This window comes from Glycine soja, chromosome 14, assembly GCF_004193775.1.
Source record: "Glycine soja cultivar W05 chromosome 14, ASM419377v2, whole genome shotgun sequence".
In the NCBI taxonomy this organism is placed as follows: Eukaryota; Viridiplantae; Streptophyta; class Magnoliopsida; order Fabales; family Fabaceae; genus Glycine; species Glycine soja.
In genome coordinates this window covers 18,359,743-18,381,026 of record NC_041015.1, presented here as the reverse complement: position 1 = coordinate 18,381,026, position 21,284 = coordinate 18,359,743, and the positions used below count along the sequence as shown (strand labels likewise).

Genomic DNA, 21,284 nt, shown 5'->3' with positions numbered 1-21,284 from the left:
CATTTATAACATATGATAGTAAAAGAAAAATATTATTAGCATGAATAGAATATAACTGAGATTTGAAAAAACAATATACAAAAAGTAATTAACCCATTATTAAGTAAAAATTTATGACTATATATTAATTTTTGTTCTCTATATTTTAGTATTTTTTTTCATTTAAGTTTCAAAAATTCATTTACATACTTTATGTTTTTGAAATATATTATATTTGGTCATTTCTTTAATTGTTTGTTGAGTTTTCAATTTTCAAATAGTTAATATAATATAATTTAATATAATGAAAACTAAAATCTGTCACTTTTTATTTTATTTTAAAAATTATAAAAAAAATAATTGTCATCTCCTCCAAGGCTCCAACCTAGATTTCCAAAATGTGGGTAAAACCACATTCTCCTTCACCGACTTGCCCAAGCTGCCGGTGTACACAATCCACCGTTGATCCCCCTTCCGGTGATGGTCCTTCTTCCTCCATAACAATACACTTAACAGGACTGATGAAAGAGATTATAACTTTGGATTGCGAGGTTTTTGCGGGGAAACATACTTTGCCAACCATGTAGCAGATCAAGTAGTAGAAGAGGAGGGTCACTTGGCTTTGGGCGAGGAGCATATCTTGAACTGGATCGACATGGAGGAGCACGCTTGCAGTCGTTGTTGAAGGAGCAGATTTGTATCGCGGTGTTTGCTGATTTGCATTTGGATTGGCTTCAGGTGAGGAACAGATCTGGATATGGATCGATCGATGATCATGTGTTTCTTGCAAATAAAATTGTTCTGAAGCTATTTGAAAACTGTTTTTTATTTTTATTTTTATTGATTTCCAGGGTCTTGATGCTTGTTCTGAAGATTTTGTAAGGTTCATAATTCAAACATTTGCATTCAATTATAATGGCATTGTTAATTTGTTATATAAGCTATGCACATTGGTGCGATGGTCCTGTGAGTGTGGCTGTCAGATGGTCAATCATATGTGAAATTGGGATTGGATTTTGTTTATTAGGTGGTGTGCAAAGGAGATGCTGAAGGGTATCGTGTTATTCTGAATTGGGGTTCCTTTTACTGAAGTAGTATGCTGCAACATCACAATGGGTTTAATCAATTTGGAAATTTTGCTTTAAGGTGCATTTTAAATTCAAACTGTTGGTAGCTAGGATTATAGGATTTTTACGGATTACTCTCTATAGAGGCTCGGGACATTTCAAATTCCTATTAATATTGGATTCATAAAGCGGGTCTTAAAAGTTTCATGCATTCAAGAAATGTTTGTGTTTTTTGGTATGAGATTTACTTTTTATATGTATGGTATCAGAATATGGTGTGGAAATGGTTTGTATTTTCTTTAGATTTTGTTACCAGAGGTTGAGACTTTGTATTGTTTCTCTTGGATGCTTGATGCGGAAGATGAAGATCCGGGTTTACAATTTTTAAAAATTTGATAGAAAAAGATTAATTATATTTATAATAACATAATTAATTTAAATATTATGGTGGTTTTAACTGACATTATATTAAATTAATTATTTTAAAATTTGAAACACTAATATTGTTAATGGTAAATTTACAGAAGACCAAAACAGAATTATTTAAAAATAAAAAGGACTAAAATGAAATTTTTTAAACATAAATAAACAAATAATAAAACTTAAAAAACCAAAAATCACATTTAATCAAATTTATATATAATATAACTAATAATCAAACGCATGTAACCTTTTCACCTCATCTTTGATTTAATAGTTTAAGAAATGAAATAGGACAAATAAAAAAAATCAACAAGTGAAAGAGATTATCAACATACAACAATTAATTAATCAAAATTTATAGATGTATATTACTAATTTGTGTTTGACGCTAAAATTGTGCACCTCAACTCATGCAAGTTTCTTTTTTGTCTCAATCTGGATTATATAGTTTTTTCGGACTTATTGTTTAGCTAGTTAAATACAAACATTTGTTTCCTAAAGAAAAAGAATCATTGGAACTATACTATACAGTATATCTCTTAATTAATATGCAATATATAAATAACATAAAGCACCTTGTACATTTTTTATAACTCGGTAGAAAAATACCCTAATAAAAATTTATTCAAACAATATTCGCCAATATATATTTAAAAATGTTCTAAATTACTAAACTAAAACCTTATAATTATCTCCAAAATATCTAAACTAATCTGGATTATCACCTTTCAAAGAAAAATGCATCAAATACATGATTTGAATATGTTCCATTATTCTTCACCACACAATCCCAATTATGAATATCAAAAACTTCTAAGAACCTCCTCTCTATTGGATGAGAAGGGCAGAGGAGTAAACGCTCGGCATTGAAATTGAAGCACGCTCGTAGAGCAAATATTGTTGTGAAAAGGCGAAGCGTTTTATGATGATCAAAGGCAACCCAAATAGCACAAATTTGATTGTTGGGTAGCATGAAGAAGAAGTTCCTCCCATTGTTCAAATGGACACGTTGTCCCGTTTCTGTAAGGGGAAAACGATTTTGGAAAACCTCCCTGAGAGATTGATAATATAAGAGTCCACCGGATGATGCATTAATGAGCAAAGCATAAGCTTCTTCTATTCCTTTTCGAGCAAGAATGAGCTCAAGTTTATAATCTTCAAGTTGGGGGAAATATGGCACACATATTCCATTAATAGGTAGGCCAATTTGCGTAAAAAAAGAAATCACATACGGATCTAATTTTTCCCAACCACTATGTGTACGAGTATCATAGAAATAGCCATCTATTGTCTCACAAGTTTTTTTCTCAAACACGATGAATTTGTGACCCAAAACAAAATGACCATCTATTTTGCCTTGAGGGTACCTTGTATAAGGAGGAGGATTATTTAGTATTTGAGGATATTCTTCATTTGGATCGTAAACTTCAAAAGGCCCATTAAGATGATGATCGTGAAGATATGGCTTTCCCTCTAGCACAAAAATTTTACCTTCAATGTTTTCTACCATTGGAGAACATTTCCCATATAGAAATCTCTTGATACGCGAAGTGCGCTTTAGGCTAAATGCATTTTTCTCGAATGATAAATGTAATACCCGATTAGAAGAACCAAGATATGAGTCTGGATGGTTGGACACATAACTTTTATTTGGAATGGCTCCAGACCCTAAGCTTTCACCTCCAATCAAATAGACATTAGAATCCACTGTGATATGCTTCATTCCCACAATACTTTTTCCATTGAAAAAATTCAATAGGTTTATTTTGAAATAGATGGGGACAACAATAGGATCTTGTATTGTAGTCCATTCAGGGTGGAGTAGGAGTTGCTTAAAATCTATGCCAATGAGTTCTCTCTCTGTCTCAATGAAAAGAATTTTGAGGTTAGAATGAGAATGGGGATTACCACTTCTCTTAGTAGAGTGGGAATGAGAGATACCACTTCCCTTAGTAGAGTGAGAACAAGAACTACCGCTTCCCATGTTGGTTGTTTAATTTGTTTGAAATAACTTATCCACCACCCAAAACAATAATCGTTAATGAGTTGTGTTAAAACGTACAAGATAGACAAAATTGTAAAAGTGTTGTTTATATTATTCTATCCATGTAACAGACTATATTAATAGAATTCGTCATGCTTAGTTATTTTACTTAATGCATGAGTTTTAACTTCTATATGAGTAAATAATTTTTTAATGTAATTTATGGTAACATTAATTGTAATCATGCTCGTCATCAAAGGAAATCAAAATGTCTTTCATGGTAGTATGGGGGTGTCTTCTCATTAATAAAAGAATTATAATGATGCTTGTCATATTATGCATGTTGGATGAGATTGAATAATAAACTTGATATATAACATTATATTTTACACTTTTTTTTAAAAAATAATCACATTGCTGTTTGAATCCATGATCTTATGCATACTACTATTTCATGCCCCTCAATAGACCAACCCTGGTGGTTGACAGTTTACACATGATCTCTGTTGTCATAATAACAATATTATAATCAATTTAATCCAATAGAATTACTTTTTTTAACATGTAATTTTATTTTTGTACAAATATATTATTCTATCCGTGTCATAGACAATTAATAGAATTTGTCATGCCTAGTTATTTTTACTTAATTAGTTTTAACTTCAATATGAGTAAATAATTTTTTTTAATGTATTTTATGGTAACATTAATTGTAATCATGCTCGGTAAGCAAAGCAAAAATCAAAATATTGATGTCTTTCTTGGTAGTATTGGGGTGTCTCCCCATTCCATCATATTAGTCACCGCGAAAAAAAATGTTAAAATACATTTTATTCCTTATAAAATTATCAAAGTTTGGATTTAGGTCTCCTAATTTTTAAACTTTACGATTTTGATCCCTTCGTTAATTTTTATGCATTGACTATTATGAGTTATTGGCGTCGACGGTCAATTAGATGATGTGGCACGTTTAAGATGAGCTTATGAGCTTATTGAAAACATAAATATGATTAATTTAATTAAATTAAGTCAAAATTTAGGGGTGTAAGCGACTCCGAGACACTCACAAACCTAAATTGACGCAAACCAACTCAAATAGTCTGGGTTGGAGAAATCTTGTACTTATGTCAAACCTGAACCAAACCAATCAAATCTATTAAGTTTTGGGTTGGACCACAGGTTTTAACATGTGAACTTGTTGACTCTGCTCGTTGACCTGTTAATTTGTATTAAATTAATAATAATAATAATATATATTAATATATTTTTAAATTTGAAAAAAATCAAATATTATAAAATATTGATTACATAGATATATCAATTTGAATTAAGTAACCATCAATGTATGCTTAACTTTCAAGATGCAAACAATAAGGATTTTATTGATTAAAGCCACTTCAAATGACCTTCTAAAAATATTTCAATACAAAAAAGTGTTTGAAATTTATCTTTTATTGAAACTCCTTATACAGTATTGTATGTTTAATTTCTCATCTCCCATGAATAGATAGGAGTCACTAGAATGAAATGGGTGTGACAACATCACAAAATTTTCTTTTTGATAAAAAATCTAACAAGAAATCGTTGTGTTTTATTTATTTAATAAAAATTTTAACTTATAAAAATATTACATTTTTAAAAAGGAATAAACAAATGAGTTGTTTTGAATTGATTTTCATTTTTTTCTTAGAAAATCAATGCAAATCAAACTCGTTCAAATTTAATTATATTGAATCATGAATTTCACGAAACCCAACTCAAATCGAGCCGCTTACATCACTATCAAAATTAATTAAAAAAGCAAAAGAAAAATTAAGGAATTGTCAAACTCTCCTCCTCAAGCTCCTCCAGAGTGAGTGGAAGCAACCTCATCAGATCCAGACGGTGCTTCCCCAAATCCATCTCCAGCACAATCAGAAGTGAAGCATAGAGAGAAAAACTCCTTGGCCAATTGGGTCACGAGAACCCCGTCACACCTCTTACGGTACACAACAAGGAGCATCATCAAAAGAGTGAACCTCTCATTTCGGGTGTTCAATCCAAGCAGATAAAAACTACAATTGAACTTCTATCCAAGTACAAAGCTTTGTTTATGGTTTCAATATCTTTAACAACTTCCGGTTACCAAAACCTCCTCCACTTTTCTTCACAGCCTCCATTCTCGACAACATCATCTTTTACCCAAAAGAATATACAAATGAAGTGAATTCAAATGAAAAAACTTGACCCATATTTTTTTATTGAAAAAGAAAAGGCAAACACAGAAAATTAATAGACACGGGATTCCCAATCCAAGCCCACCATGTTCCCAACCCACTAGTACACCTCCGAGTTCGTAGATGAAACTCATTGCCTGCTATTATATTAGAACAATGAGTGCGAAACCGGCGTTAGATTGTCTCCCAAAAACTACAACTTAAATGAGTTTGTCGATCTTGACTCTATCACCCCACAACTTAACATTATAACTTCGAGAATGTTATTCTCATAAATAAAAATAGACAATTTGAAAAAAAATGCATTCTTTAAACAAAATTTATTTTGTTTTGTTTTTCTTTACACACTTTTGCAACTTATTTCTTATATTATTTTCACTAAACTCTTTAAGGTTGGGTTAAGATAAAAGTTTTTTTTTTTTACTGGATTAGGATAAAAGTTTAAATATAGTACAATTGAAAATAAAAATCACAACTAACAAATAGAAGAGAATGTAATGTTTTTCTTTTAACTCAAACTCTAAAAAAGATTAACTACATTTTAGTGTCTAAACTTTTTTAGAATTCTGTTTTTAGTCTTAGAATAAAAGTTCAACCAATCAAAGTTCATTTTTCCAATATTTCACACAAGTGCAAAGCCTCAATAATATCATAAACTAAAATAATTTTAATTATACTAAAGACTACAAATATTATTTAGGGAGACAATTTTTCTGAAGAACATTATGAACCATAAAGGTTTTTTTTAATAGTTAACACGTGTGCATCTAAAATATTATATTATACTACTAATTTTCTCTATAAATTAAAATATTTTTTAAATTAACTTCATTTTATGTTGTTATTTTTAATATACTTATGACATATAATATCATTATAAATCCTTAATAAAAAAATGATCAAAATAATTGGATAAAAATATTAGTCTTTTAAGTATTTCTTACAACTAAATAGTTTACTATAATTAGATATATAATAGTACATGATTATGTTAATTAAGGAGAAAAAAATACCTACATTATAAAACTTAATAGTTAGTTACTTGGCATATTTTCTTGAGACAAAAATAATACTAAACACCTATAACAACACATCACATAAGTGTTGACGAAATATAAATTATCTATTAAAGATTAAAATAATAATTTATTTTAAGTAATGTCAATTTCAATAGTTACATTTAATTTAATTTAATTAGTTTTTATATTAAATTTAGAATATATATATATATATATATATATATATATATATATATTTATGAAACTAATGTTGTGCATTATATTAATGATTTAGTATATATAAAGGTTTTTAAGGATAGTCTATGTTCAATTATTAGTATATTTATAAGTCATTTTGAAATAAGATAAAATTAATGACTCATGCAATTGCACGGATATTCTATTAGTTCTTATCCCAAGTGTTATTTTTAAATGATGACGTGATGGCTACTAAGACCGCAACATGTTACTTTTAATTATTCAATGAAGTTCATCTTTTATGGTTAAAGACTATTAAAAAATACTTGGTTATCTCATTATAAGTATAAAATGATTTCTAGTAGCCAAAAATTGTTTCATAAAACTTATTTTTCATGCATTTTTACAATTTTAATGACATTTTTTATTCAAACATTAGTTGTGGTACATTGTTTTAATCTACGGAACAAAATTCACATTCCAAAATAATAAAAAGAAATTCAAAATTGTGGCCCAAAATAAATAAATAAATGATCATTGTTTCATAAAGTCTATTTTAACTTATTTTTTATACATAAATGACTTAATTCAATTTTTCATTTTTCATAAGAAAAAGAACTAAACCAGATATAATAAAAAGCATATTTAGAAATAAAATTATATTTTAAGGTTTTTTCATCATTCGGGGATTTTTTTTTAAATTAGCAAATGTGGGTATTTTTTGAATTAAATTTATATATAAAAATAAGTCATAAAAGTAATTACGACTTTGTAAATAAAACTCGTAAATCTTTGTGTAACTTGTTTATAAAATAATAAATACTTTTATGAGTTACCTATGAATGGAAATTGATTCAAAATGTGTTCTATTTGATAATTTTTTTAAATAAATGATATCCCAAATGGTAAAAAAATCCGTATTTTAACTAACAACATATCACTAAAGAATATAAAAAAATAGTTAAAAAATATATTAAATTCTAAAAGACTAAAGTATGTTTTAGTTCAAACTTTTTTCTTTGACTAATTGACGAGCAAGAAAGGTATTAGACATGAGAAGTAAAATAAGTACTCCAATAAGAACACCAAAGTACTGTAACAGTCAATAGACACACACACAAGCCACTCATTCCACAACACGTGCGCAAGTCCCCCCAAAAGGCAACATAAGTAAAAGAGAAGAAAATTAAAAACCCGTGGTCGGTTAACCGCAAGGGGCCTAGCACAATAAAGAAAAAAAAGGAAAATCCTTTCATTGTAAGAGAATCTTGACACATGAGCCGTTGATGGTGGTGATCGTATTCTGATCATACACGTGGACGGTTACCGTTCTCTCTGTTTGAGAGTACAAAATCATAAAAAGCTGGGTCGCAGAAAACGACAACATAGACTCGGCACCTTAAAGTCAAGAAAACAAAACTACAACCCCTGGTTTATTCATTGGTTAAGCACTTAACCATGGTAAGGTTAAGTTTTTGTTCCTTCAATGCCTGGTTTCGTGTATGCTCGGCAACTGGGTGGGAGGGTAGGCTTAAATTAACAGCAGAACTCAACGTCTCAACCATAATAATAATAGTATTAAATTTGTATGTATAGATTTCTTCCTTTTTTTTTTCTCTTTAACTTTTAACCTCTTTCAAATTATTAATTCCTATATTATAGATTAAAATATACAATTCATACAAGATAAAAATGTGTTTTTGTTCTATTTAATATTTATAAAAATCAATTTTAATTCTTTTAAAAAAATTATCGAATTTTAGTCTCTTAATATACACCATTTCTAACCTTAATGTAATATTTAATTGTGTCTATAAAACACTATTCAAACTATTTTAAAGACTGTGATGTATTTTAAAATTAGAAAGACTAAAGATAACTTTTTTTAAAAGGAACTATAAATAAATTTCAAAAACTTAAGAGAAACCAAAAATATATTTTATTTATTTAAAAATCAAAAATTTTTATTAACTATTTCAAATTATTTTAAAAAAATATATCTATACATTTTTATCTTATTAACTACTTGTATATTTTTGTGTAAAAAAACTACTTATCTATTTTAATTTATCATTTTAAATCTTTACCATTAAATTAAATTCCAGTTTTTTTTAAAAAGAAATTTTTAATATTTAAAAATGACTTTACATCACAATTTAAATTATTTATTAGAAATATAAATATAGTTTATATATTTTAAAATATTATTTAATATAACTAAAATACTTATTAATGTATATTTACTTGGGCTATTCAATTGTATATGTGACTTTTTATTTTTATAGTATTATAATCACATTATTCTTTATAACAAGAGCGTTTCAAAAGCTTGATAAAAGAAAAATGGGATTTTTTTTTATACTATTTAGGTTTCTAATTAATTAATTCTCCAAATGATTAATAAAATTATTTTACTAGTTACCAAGTTAATTATTTTGTTAATCAACGACTAATTGCCATTTATTAACAAGTTTTTGCTCGAACAAAAATGGAATTTCCCAGTGTAGCATAACGTACACAAAATATTTTAGTATCTAAAATTGGAATGGGAAAGTAATTTAAACTTGGTGCCGGTTTAAGAACATAGTGTACTTTTTACTTTTTGCATCTCAAAAAATATGAGAAGGGGTGTGCTTTTGTGGTTACGTGGCAGCAAACTAGTTAAACATTTGTCCCAATCGAAGTGAAGTAGCAATTTTGTGTGTGACACGGCACACAAAGTAAGTAACGCGCAAAGAAAGAGAGAGTAGAGAGAGAGTGTGTTTGTGATAGTAAAGATACACAGTACTGCACTGCACAAGTTTCACACACACTTTGTCATTTTATTACCGCATTTGGAGTTTCTTCTCTCTGCACTATCATCTCTCTGAAGGTTCTAGAGCACATAGAGAGAAAAAAACCCAGGTGGGGTTCTTCAGTTCTTCTTTCATTGTTGCCTCTCTCTCTCTTTTTGAATTTTCTGGGCCCTTTTTTGAGACATTATTTATATTTATCCCTTTTCTTATTATTTGTGGCACTGGTTTGTTTGGATTGGGGTTCTAATGTTTTTTTGTTTCTTGTACTATGTGGGGTTCTTCTGTTGTAGAATGATGTTTATGTTTTTTTAATCATTTTTATTTTCTGTATTGCATAAGCATAAGAAGGATTTTAAATGATTGTACCAATTTTTCAATGGTCTATTGCCCCCTCCCTAAAAAAAAAGGCTTTTTTTTTCACCTTTTGCATTTGGGTTGCATTGTAGTGTATGTCATTTGCCGTGATTGCAAAATTTTGCCTTTGATGTTCATTTGTGAGACATGCAATCAAAGTATTAATCTTTTTTCTGATATGAAAGTGGGTATGTTAGATTTTATCGGTTTAAATTGTCTCTGGGTATTGTTGATCGATTATTTTTTAGTCTATGTTCTGTTATTTAAGTGAGCAAATTTGTGTTGTTTTCAGTTGGTGTTTTGAGATAATGTTGAGAAAGAGGACCAGGTCAATCCAGAAGGATCAACATCACACTGGTCAAATGGCAATCTCTGATACCAATTCTGAGTCTCATGCTTTGGGGGGTAATGGAAAAAGCAACTCAATTTTCAATGCCCCTCTTCTGTTTGTGGGTATGGGTCATAAGGGTTTGTTGGATTGTGATTCAGTTAAGAGCCCCACTTCACCACTAGATTTTGGTTTCCTCTCAAACCTAAGTAACCCCTTTAGAACCCCAAGTTCATTGTCCAATGAGGGGCCACATAGGAGTTGGGACTGTGCCAAAGTAGGTCTAAGTATTATAGATTCTTTGGAAGAATGTTCTAAGTTTTCTTGGAAAATTCTCCAGGCTTCAGAGAGCAAGAAGACTAGTCTTTGTCCCCAAATGATTACTAAAGCACCAAAATGTAAATCCTATATGGATTCTACTCAGGCATCTAAATCTTTACCTAAAGATTTTTGTAAGATTCCTTGTACTCAGAATGGTTCTATTGTCCCTAAGGGCGAGTCCACTGTTCTTTTTGAGATTGGAGAGACCCCTCTAGAACATGAGTTCTTTGGGAAAGCTGTGTCTTTTTCATTGGATTCTTACAGTCCAACAAAATATCTGTCTGGTTTAACTGGTTCCAACTTTGATACTGACTCTGAGAATTTTGCTTTGAAACAAATGTGCTCTCCTCCTCATTTTATTGGAGGAAGCCAAAATAACACAAAAATTTTGCTACCTTCTGAGTTAAATTCAAATCCTGTGGCTGCAGTCTATTCTAATGAATTTATTGAGTCTCTATCAGCTTGTGAGATTGAAAACTCTGAGGATTACACCTGTGTGATTTCTCATGGTCCTAATGCAAAAACAACCCATATTTTCTGTGGCTGCATTTTGGAAACTCATGCTAATGATTCTGAAAGACATTATAAGGCTGAAGAGGAGGGAAAGGGATTGTCCCTTTTCAGTGTTAACATTTTGCATACTCCAAACCAGTATCCTTCTCACGACTTCTTAAGTGTCTGCTACCATTGCAACAAGAAGTTGGAAGAGGGAAAAGATATTTATATATATAGGTAGATTAGCACTATTGCATCTCTTATGTTTTGACTTGAAGTTCCTTTGATGGACAGAATTTGATTCTAATGTTGGCTTTCTCTGCCCTTTGATATCCTGCAGAGGTGAAAAATCATTTTGCAGTTTGAGTTGCCGCGAAATAGAGATCATGATGGATGAGCAAGAGAAATCCAATTCATCACCAGAAAACTCTCCAAAGTGTGGATTTGGAGGGGAAGTTTTTGAAACAGGCACTCCCATAGCTACATAGAGGGATTCCTGCCATTGGCCTGAGTCCATGAAGCGAGTAGACGTGTCTGATCATCTGTTCTAAAAGAGCTGTTTTTGTTTGCATCTATTGGCAGCCATGGATGATTGTTTTGTACATCACTGCGTTTGCTATTTGTTTTTCAGCTTTCATGGTCTCGGTGGAAGATGGCTCTCCACAGCTACTAGATTTGGTTTCCATATAACTACATAAATGTATGGTATGACATTATAGAATAGGTTTTTAAGCTTATTTTTTTATTCAAAATATCAAGGGTTTAAGCCCATTTTTCTTGGCTTTCCCCCTTGTTGAAGTTGCTTTGCATTATCTCTATATTATGTCAAGAATCAGTGTATGCCAATCCAAACAAGTTTTTGACTTGAAGGTTATACTACTATTGTAGTGCATATGAAACTATTTTCTTTGTTTTGGATTGTAAATATAAAAATTGATTGATTTGGTCTTTTTTGCATTCTGTACTGATTCAACACTAATCCTTACATGTACTAGCCTAGAGTATGGTTTCATTTGAATGAGTTGTAACCTGTAAGCATGAAATCCTCAGACAGGGATACGATTCCTTGCCCTGGGATTTTGAATATTAGATGCTTAGTATTTCTCCACTGTGCCAAGCTTATGACTCATGATTCATATTATTGTATGTTTCTTAGATTAATTCCCTTGTTTGTTTTGATGGGTATAGAGATTAGATACGGAAGTGGCATTATTTGAATTTGGACTTGATTGTTTTAAAGTTGGGTTAAATTGATTTAATAGAATTAGTTTGTAAGTTTTTGAATACTATTGAAATGTGTCTAAACTAGTCAGTTGTAAATTAACATTTGAATTTCTATTTTAAATTAATATCAGTTTTAAATTAAATTTGAATGTGTTTAAATTAATACTATCAGTAATAAATTATCATTTGATTGTGTGCTTTTATTGGAAAAATGGGAGAATTGGTTTTTTAAAGACAAATTTAACGAGGGCTTTGTAAGTTTTGCTCTCTTGTCTAAAAAAGATGAAAAAGGAAAAATTATATTTGAATAATTTTTTTATGACTGATAGAATGATAAGAAAAAAGGATGAGATAAAATTATTAATGTTATAACGAGAAAAAATATTATAAAAAAGAGGTGTTCATGAATGATGCAAGAAAAAAATATCACGTTGAGTCTCCCTACCTGGCAAATGCTTATACCCTTCTCCAAAACGGCAAAACATTGACCCACTTCAACAAACCACTAGAAACTTATCATCCATGAAGTCAAATTCCGGCCTCTAATCAAGCAGAAGAGCTTATTATTTAAGGAAATTACACTTATTTCCTATGAGGTCTTTTCAAAATGATATTTACACCTACTATTTTCAAACAAACACTCATCTTTTATTTATTTAATCTAGTGACACCTTTCTAATTTTGATTAATTAAGTGATACACACCCGTTCAACTTTACTATATTAACAAGAGATACCCAGAACTTTTTTCACAACTCTTCACCAAACGATTCTTGAAGAAGAAAAAACATAAAATGTAATGCTATAATGTGTACCTCTAGATCCTCAACAGTTTTGCTAACTATATACATAAATAAAGAGGAATACCAAAATTTTAAGGGATTATTCTTTGATGCTATCTTGGGGAATTGCTCATCACAAGGTTTCTCATCATGGTGAAAAAAATATATTAAATACGTAGCATGTATGAACTTTAAGTCAAATGATCGAAAATACAAAATTGATCATTTAAAAAGAATAAATTACGCTAATTATTCCGTTTTGTGAAATTACGCAAATTTCACTTGCTTTTTTCTACTTCTATACTCATTTAAAAAGAGTAAATTATGCAGCTATTTCGTTTGAAAAATATACACTAACACCCGGGGGCGAAGCTAGCCATTTTATATTGGGGTGACCAAATATATTATCAAGATTTTTTTAATCTTTTATCACTTTAAATTTTTATGTGTTAGACAATAGTTACATTATGAAATTAAAATTCTGATAATAATTTAATATAACTCTAGGACAAACTTCAAAAAAATGTAAATGCTTAAATACAAGTTTTACATATTGGAACATGTCTGTTTAATTTTAAAAAATATTTCTGAATGGACTGATACTAATACAACTAAAAAATGTTTACAATTCACTATTCAATACATGAATATGTAAAAGAGTTATTATTTCATAAGCTAAATGATTTGAACCATAAAATTATTATTTGAACTTAAAGAATTATGCATTACTATAATACTCAGTTAATTTTTCTTCTTGATATAAACTTCTTTATATTATTATTACAATATTTTTTTTACCTATGAAAAACATAACCTATATGCACCGAGATATCAGTAAAATTATAAAATTAAGTAGACTTTGATAAAATGTTTCATTCTCTTATAAATTGTTTTTTTTTTATCTTAATATAAATAATAGATATAAAATGAAGAAAAATAAAATTTTTGGGGGACCATAGCCCCCTCTTGAAGTAAGGGGTAGCTCCACCCTTGTTGACACCCCAAATACATTACATTAAATTCTTTAATTATTTGAAAAATATTATATTTTAATGGCCTAGGACTCCTTCTAAAAAAAAAAAAAAGTTTAACACAGGACATGAAAAGACCAATAAAACATGCCCAAATTTCAATAACCTTAAGGCTAATGTACGTCAAATACACATGTTTTTTTTTTTTGTTTGAATGACCTTCAAATACAATCACTATTTGGTCTCAAAATTAAGATAGATTTGAGAATGGCAAAATAAGAATAATTGTAAATCAATAATTTATTTTAGTTTGGTCTTAATATATTTTTAAATCCTGATCACAATTCATTATGCCTTTAAAATATCAAGACAAATGTTTTTAAATTTCAACTATGTTGACAATTACTATATTAGACACACATAATGTTCTTCTACAAAGTTATCAAACTTTATCTAAGTTATTTAATATTATTACTTTCAATTATATTATACGTATAACTTTTTAGTAACTTTTATGACAATTAATTTTAATAATAAAATTTACATATTGAACTAGATATACGCGCTAAAATGTGAATTAACAAAAGGGAACTCATTTACCAACATTATGATTTTATGTTGGTTCATATCATACTAGGTTTGAATTTCTTATACAAAATCTTGAGTTCATTTTTGTAGATAGAAGAAACATGCTTAAAAGGAGAGACATCTACTAAAGGTAGTCATCATTCATTTAGATTTTTTGATGAAAATTTGTCATTAGTAAAATTAAAGAATATTTCACATCTATAATATGGTTACCCTCAAAAAGTAACTCATCCCACAAGTATACCTCCCCCCAGTCAAAATCAGTAGTTAGTGACCTTCTCCCTTTCTTATTTCTCTTATCTTATTTTTTTTTAAAAAAATTAAACACATCAAATCCCCGTAGATAAAACACATGTCACTGCGCTTATATCTTCTCAATTAGATTTAAAAAAAAAAATAGTGTTTTCACTAAGTATTTACTATTTCTTCTTTGAAGGAAACTCATTCACCAACTTTACAATAATTCAAGTAGTATTAGATTCAAATTTCTTAAATAAAATCTCAATTTTAATTTTGTGGATGAAAGAAACATGGTTGAGAGAGAAGACCCCACTAATGATGAATAATCATTTAAATTTTTTGATAAAGATTAATCATTAATAATGTTAATGAATATTTTGTACCAATAAGATAATCACCTGAAAAAGAAAACTCATTCTCACACAACTATAGTCAAAGCCAATGACACAATGTTCCTTTTCTTATTTACTGACATTTAATATTAAAACTAAACACATTAAATCCTCAAAATAAAACGTATGCTACCACATTTATTTGAATTAAAAAAGATAAATTCGTCATTAAGTATTTAATGTTTCCTCTTTGACTTGTTAAATTGTCATCTTAGAAATCTTTAAATACATAACACGAAAAGATTCATTTTAATAAGGTCGTGGAAGGGAAGAAAAGTGCATGTACGAAAATGTTAACTTTTCAGAAACTTTTTCACGAGTAAAAGGTTCTTATTCTTAAATTTCACACACGGGTGGGGGGGGGGGGGGGGGGGGGGGGTCTCTGGAAGCCCAGTGGGCGATCAGGATTTTGGTCATGAGCCTCCGGACGACAAAGGAGGTAGTAGTTTTGTTCAAGAGAAGGTGTCATTTTGTGACAAGGTGTTTCACAATAAAGAGAAACCACCAGTTCGACCTAAGGTGAACTCGTTGAAGCATAATTTGGCTACTATTGAATATGAAAACAGTAATCCCTTGAAACCGATGGTGCACATTGCAGACTCGATGTTTGAAGGATTATGTACTTCATGGCAGAATGCTTTAGTGGTTAAGCTACTGGGAAAAAGGATTGGTTACAACATGATGAAAGATTGTTTGACTTGTGTTTGGAAGCTTAAGGCAGGCTTTGATATGGTGGATTTGGGGAATAATTTCTTCATGGTGTAATTTGACATTGATGAGGACAGATAGAAAGTGATTGAGGAGGGGCCATGGATGATTTTTGATCATTATTTGATAGTGCAAACATGGACGCATGCCTTTGTTTCTCCTACAAAAACTATCGATAAGACCATGGTATGGATTCGTTTTCCTGGGCATAACTTTTACTTCTACGATGAAAGTATTTTGCTAGCATTGTCTTTTGCAGTGGGTTCTCCAGTTAAGGTTGATGTGAAAGCTCTAGATGCTCGAAGAGGTAGCTTTTCCAGAGTTTGCGTGGAAGTGGAACTCAAGAAACTCGTTGTGGGGAGAGTTGGGCTGAAAGACCATTAGTATAAGGTGGAGTACAAAGGCTTGCATCGTATCTGCTCATCCTACGGGTGCTATGGTCACCTCACACGTGACTATAAAACCCAACCAGCTTCAAACAATGATTTGAAACAACAACAACCTCAGCCAGGTCAAGAGGCGACGTAACCACCACCAGAATCAGGTTAGAACAATAATTCAGCACTGAAATCATTGTCAATAAATGATAACTCAAAAACTGTTGGAGGGCATTCATTTGCTAATAATGATATGGTTATGAATTCCACAATCCCAAATATTAATGCAGGAGTTATAAGAGATAATTCTGATCCTGCCCATTAAGATTGGCTTGTAGTTAAGAGGAAAAATAGACGCAATAGGGCCACTAATAAAAATAAAATAAAGAGTTGGCTTGCGATGGGCCTCATCACGTGGAAAGGATTAAGAAAGAGAAGAACCAGGCAAAGGATACTTTAGTTGTGGGGTCTAAAGTGGTGTTCACTATTCCTGCGAAGCCTACGATGAGTTCCCCTCATGTGACTACAACAACCAATTCCAACCACAAGATGGTGGCTAAGAATAAGTGCCATCGAAAAGAGCCAGATTTCCCTATGTGGCAGTTATTGATTAATACCAAGAATGAGGCCTCAACATCTAAAGCTGGTTCGAGTTCCATCAACTCCAATCAGATTTTTCCTACTCCCAAGATTCAGGAAGTGAGTGGGATAGTTTCTACAGTGAATTTGCAACAACTGGCCGGGAATTTCATTGTTGTAGTGCATGATGATAATGTCCAACAAACAACCATGGAAGTTAGTAATGTTCTAGTACCTGATAATATTTGTAATGATGTTACAGATGACACTATGGTTAGTTAGGGTCCTTCGATCTTTTCTCCTTCTCGTTATTGTTTCTATGAACTGTTTTAAGGATTTCTCTTTTATTTCCTGGAACATTAGAGGAGTAACCAATAAGGTTACTTGGAGATATATCAGGGATATGGTGAAATGTTTTCATCCTTCCCTTTTCTGTGTTTACGAGACTCACGTTCCTTTTTATAAAATAGCTAACCATTAGGAGGCTATTGGCTACAAACCCTTGTTTATTCAAGAGGCAAGGAATCATTTTGGTGGCATTTGGGTTGTTTCTAATGGGGATAATCACACTTTTTCTCTTATAGACTTAACTGCTCAAGCTATAACTTTTGAAGTGCGTAAAAGAAATGTTGCATGGTTCTATTCGGCTATTTATGCTTCTGTCGTTTATCCCACTCATACAACACTTTGGGATTACTTTACTCACTTGAATTCTACTATAAAGGGTCCATGGGTCATATTAGGAGATTTGAATGAAGTGATATCACCTTCTAAGGTCCAAGGGGTCACTTTTTCAATTTCTAGAGCATCTCTTCTTATTAATGCCTTAGACACTTGTAACATTGATGGTTTGGATCTAGTTGGGGGGCGGGGCGTTTTACCTGGAGAAGAAGCATTTCGAGTGGGACTGATTAGGAAGAAATTGGATAGATTCATGGCCAATCTAGAGTGGAGAATCCTTTTTTCTCATGCTCTTGTTGAGCTCCTTCCTCCTATCAATTCAGATCATAATCCTATTTGATTAATTGCCTCAAGTCTCAAAGTACAAAATTTAGACTATTTCATTATCAACATGCTTAGACTACTCTCCATCAGTATGTTGACTTAGTGTTAGAAACTTGGAGGCACACATCAGGAGGTGTCTTTTAGAAGCTGGGAGCAATCAAAGAAAAGTCTCTTACCTTTAACAAAGAGGTTTTTGACATCATTTTCAAGAGGAAAAGGCAATTTGAAGTTCTTTTTGAGAGGGGTTCATTAACAACTTGATACTAGGTATTTTTTTGATTTAGCTATATTGGAGAGGGATCTTCAGAAATAGTATGATCTTGCTATGACCCAGGAGGAAGTATTGTGTTTTCAAAAATCTAGAGAAAATTGGGTAAAATTTGGTAATAAGAATACCAAGCTTTGCCATGCTCAGACAATCATTAGGAGGAGGAGAAATAAAATTACTAGCTTAAAGGTTGATGGTGTGTGGTGTTTTGATGAGGATTTGTTGTACAGAGAAGCTTAGAATTTTCTTAGGAGTCTTTGTTAAACTAATGCCACTTGTAATCCTACCTGCCTTGTATTCTTGATAATATTCCTTTAATTGAACAACCTCTCTTTAAGTCTCTCTTGAAGCCTTTGTCTTTTAATGATGTTAAAACTTCTATCTTTGCTATGAGTCCTTTCAAGTCTCCATGAATAGATGGATTCCAACTTTTTTTTTTATCATACTTATTGGGATGTTGTGGGAATTAAGGTTTGGGAGATGATTGTTCATAGTTTTCACTCAAGCACCATTAATCCTGCCTTAGTGGAAACTCTTATTGTTCCTATTCCTAAGGTTGACAACCCAATGAGCCTTAAAGATTTTAGGCCTATAGGTTTGTGCAATGTCATCCTCAAAGCCATCTCTAAAATTCTGGTTATTCGGATTAGACCTTATTTGAACTTTTTGATTGGCCCTCTTTAGAGTAGTTTTATTCTAGGGAGAGGGACCGATGATAATGCCTTGATAGCCTAGGAGATTGTCCATAGTATGCATAAAAAGAAGGTTGAGTTTGTATAATTATGTATAAAATTGATTTTGAGAAGGCTTATGATTGGGTTGACTAGGAATTCATGAGATTAACTTTATCTGAATTTGGGTTTCCTTCTTATAAGAAGAATCTGATGATGAACTGTGTTATTTCTACTTCTCTTGCTTTGAGATGGAAGAATGAGGTATTGCATAATTTTGCTCCTAACAGAGGATTAAGATAGGAGGATCCTTTGTCTCCTTATCTATTTGTTCTTTGTATGGAGAAACTAGCTCTATTGATTCAAAAGCTTATGCAGTTTTCCTCTTGGCTTTGTGAAAATTTCAGCAAATGGCCATGCTATTTCTCACTTATTTTTTATTGCAGATGATTGTCTGCTTTTACCTCAGCCAAGACTTCTCTGGTGAAGATGGTTCAAAAGGAATTAGACATGTTTTGTAAGGCCACGGGTCTAATGATTAATATTCAAGAGTCGAGAATGATGGTTTCTAAAAACATTTCTCAAAGGAAAGCTTCTAAGTTTGCTAATATTCTTGGTTTCAAATCGACTCAGAATATTGGTAAGTACTTGGGATTCCCTTTACTTGTTGGAAGAGTAAAAAAAATCATATTTCTCCTTTCTTCTTGATCGTATTAACTCAAAACTAATCTCTTGAACAAATGGTAGAATCACATTAACCAAATATGGGTTAAATGTTGTCCATGTTTATGTGATGCAAAATTTGTGAATCCGTCAAGGTATTTGTGATGCTATTGATGCTGCCTCCAGGAGATTTATTTGGGGAAATTCTTCTTCTCATTGGGTCAATTGGAATGCTACTTCGCAACCAAGACAAAATCACTACTAAAAAAATAGTTTTTTAGGATGCACCTTTGACGACAATCCCCAAAAACCATCTTAGAAATTCAGGCGGTGACAATTTTGTAAATACGAGGTTTTTCAATGAAGATGATTTTACAAAAACCGTCTTGGAAACTACCATTCCATGATGGTTTTGCAAAAATCATCTTAAAAGGTTGTCATTAGAAGTGAGTGTGTTTTTAATGTCTATCCCTTTACTATTTTCTCACTCTTTGACTCCCTCTTTTCTTTGATTCTGTCACAATAACCCATACATTTCAAATTTTTTAGGGTTTCCAGCGATGAAAGGAGGAGGAGTTAGCACAGGTGAGGACCATGACATGGCTGACAGAATGCAATGTAGTGACCACCCTTACAGAAACAACCCTAGTGGGATCTACGCCTTTTGCCTCCAAGAAAAGCTCGACAAGCTTATTTCCTCTTCTTTCCCTCTCTCTATCTGTGCTCCTTCTTCCCCTTCTTTTAGATCTGATGCCATAACCTCTTCTTCACCAACGCTACCACCTCAACACCCCTCCTTACTTTTCTTCTTCCTCCTCCCTCACCAAGAACAACGACACCAGTTATGAATACTACGCACGTAGAACGTGCCTCCCTTTTGTTGGATCGAGTGGCCTCAGAATAATTAAGAAGGGGGGGTTGAATTAATTATTCCTAAACCTTTACTAATTAAAAATTTACTCTTCTAAGGCTTTTACTATGTTGTTAAGTAAATGAAGAACAAAAAAGAAACTTAACCAAAAGTAAAAGCGGGAATTAAAATGCACAGCGGAAATTAAAAGAGTAGGGAAGAAGGAGACAAACACACAAGAGTTTTATACTGGTTCGGCAACAACCTGTGCCTACATCCAGTCCCCAAGCGACCTGCAATCCTTGAGATTTCTTTTCAACCTTGTAAAAATCCTTTTACAAGCAAAGATCCACAAGGGATGTACCCTCCCTTGTTCTCTTTGAACAACCTAGTGGATGTACCATCCACTAGAACTGATCCACAAGAGATGTACCCTCTCTTGTTCTCAGTCAACAACCCAAGTAAATGTACCCCCTACTTGTACCACAAAGGATGTACCCTCCAATGTGTTAAGACAAAGTTCTCAGGCGGTTAAACCTTTGAAACTTTGTGAATGGAGATACAAAAGAATTCTCAGACGGTTAGTCCTTTGAAATCTTTTGTATATGGGAAAGGGAAGAATCAAAAGAATTCTCAGACTGTGTCGTTTTGAATTCTTTGACAAGGGAGAAGGGACACAAAAGAATACAGGCGGTTAGTCCTTTGTTCTTTTGGAAAAGGGAGAAGAGAGACACAAAAAGAATTCAGGCGGTTAGTCCTTGGCGAATTCTTTTTGGCAAAGGGAGAAGAGATGAAAAGAATGAATAGCA

General features: G+C 31.6%; 1 protein-coding gene and 1 long non-coding RNA gene across 3 annotated transcripts; both read left to right on the top strand.

The window, feature by feature from the left end:
- The first annotated feature begins 335 nt into the window (after positions 1-335).
- LOC114384249 lies at positions 336-1,348 on the top strand. Its single transcript, XR_003660633.1, has 2 exons — positions 336-862; positions 1,007-1,348. It is a non-coding gene; the product is annotated as an uncharacterized LOC114384249 (long non-coding RNA).
- Positions 1,349-9,583: 8,235 nt separating this feature from the next.
- LOC114383451 (FCS-Like Zinc finger 10-like) lies at positions 9,584-12,275 on the top strand. Of its 2 annotated transcripts, XM_028343133.1 has the most exons (3): positions 9,584-9,769; positions 10,307-11,395; positions 11,499-12,275. In XM_028343133.1, exons 2-3 carry the CDS (start codon positions 10,323-10,325, stop codon positions 11,644-11,646), a joined length of 1,221 nt encoding a protein of 406 aa, XP_028198934.1. In that variant the 5' UTR covers positions 9,584-9,769; positions 10,307-10,322; the 3' UTR covers positions 11,647-12,275. The 2 variants fall into 2 exon arrangements, with proteins under 2 accessions (XP_028198934.1, XP_028198933.1); XM_028343132.1 differs by lacking the exon at positions 9,584-9,769 and having other exon boundaries at positions 9,776-11,395.
- The last annotated feature ends 9,009 nt before the right edge of the window (positions 12,276-21,284 follow it).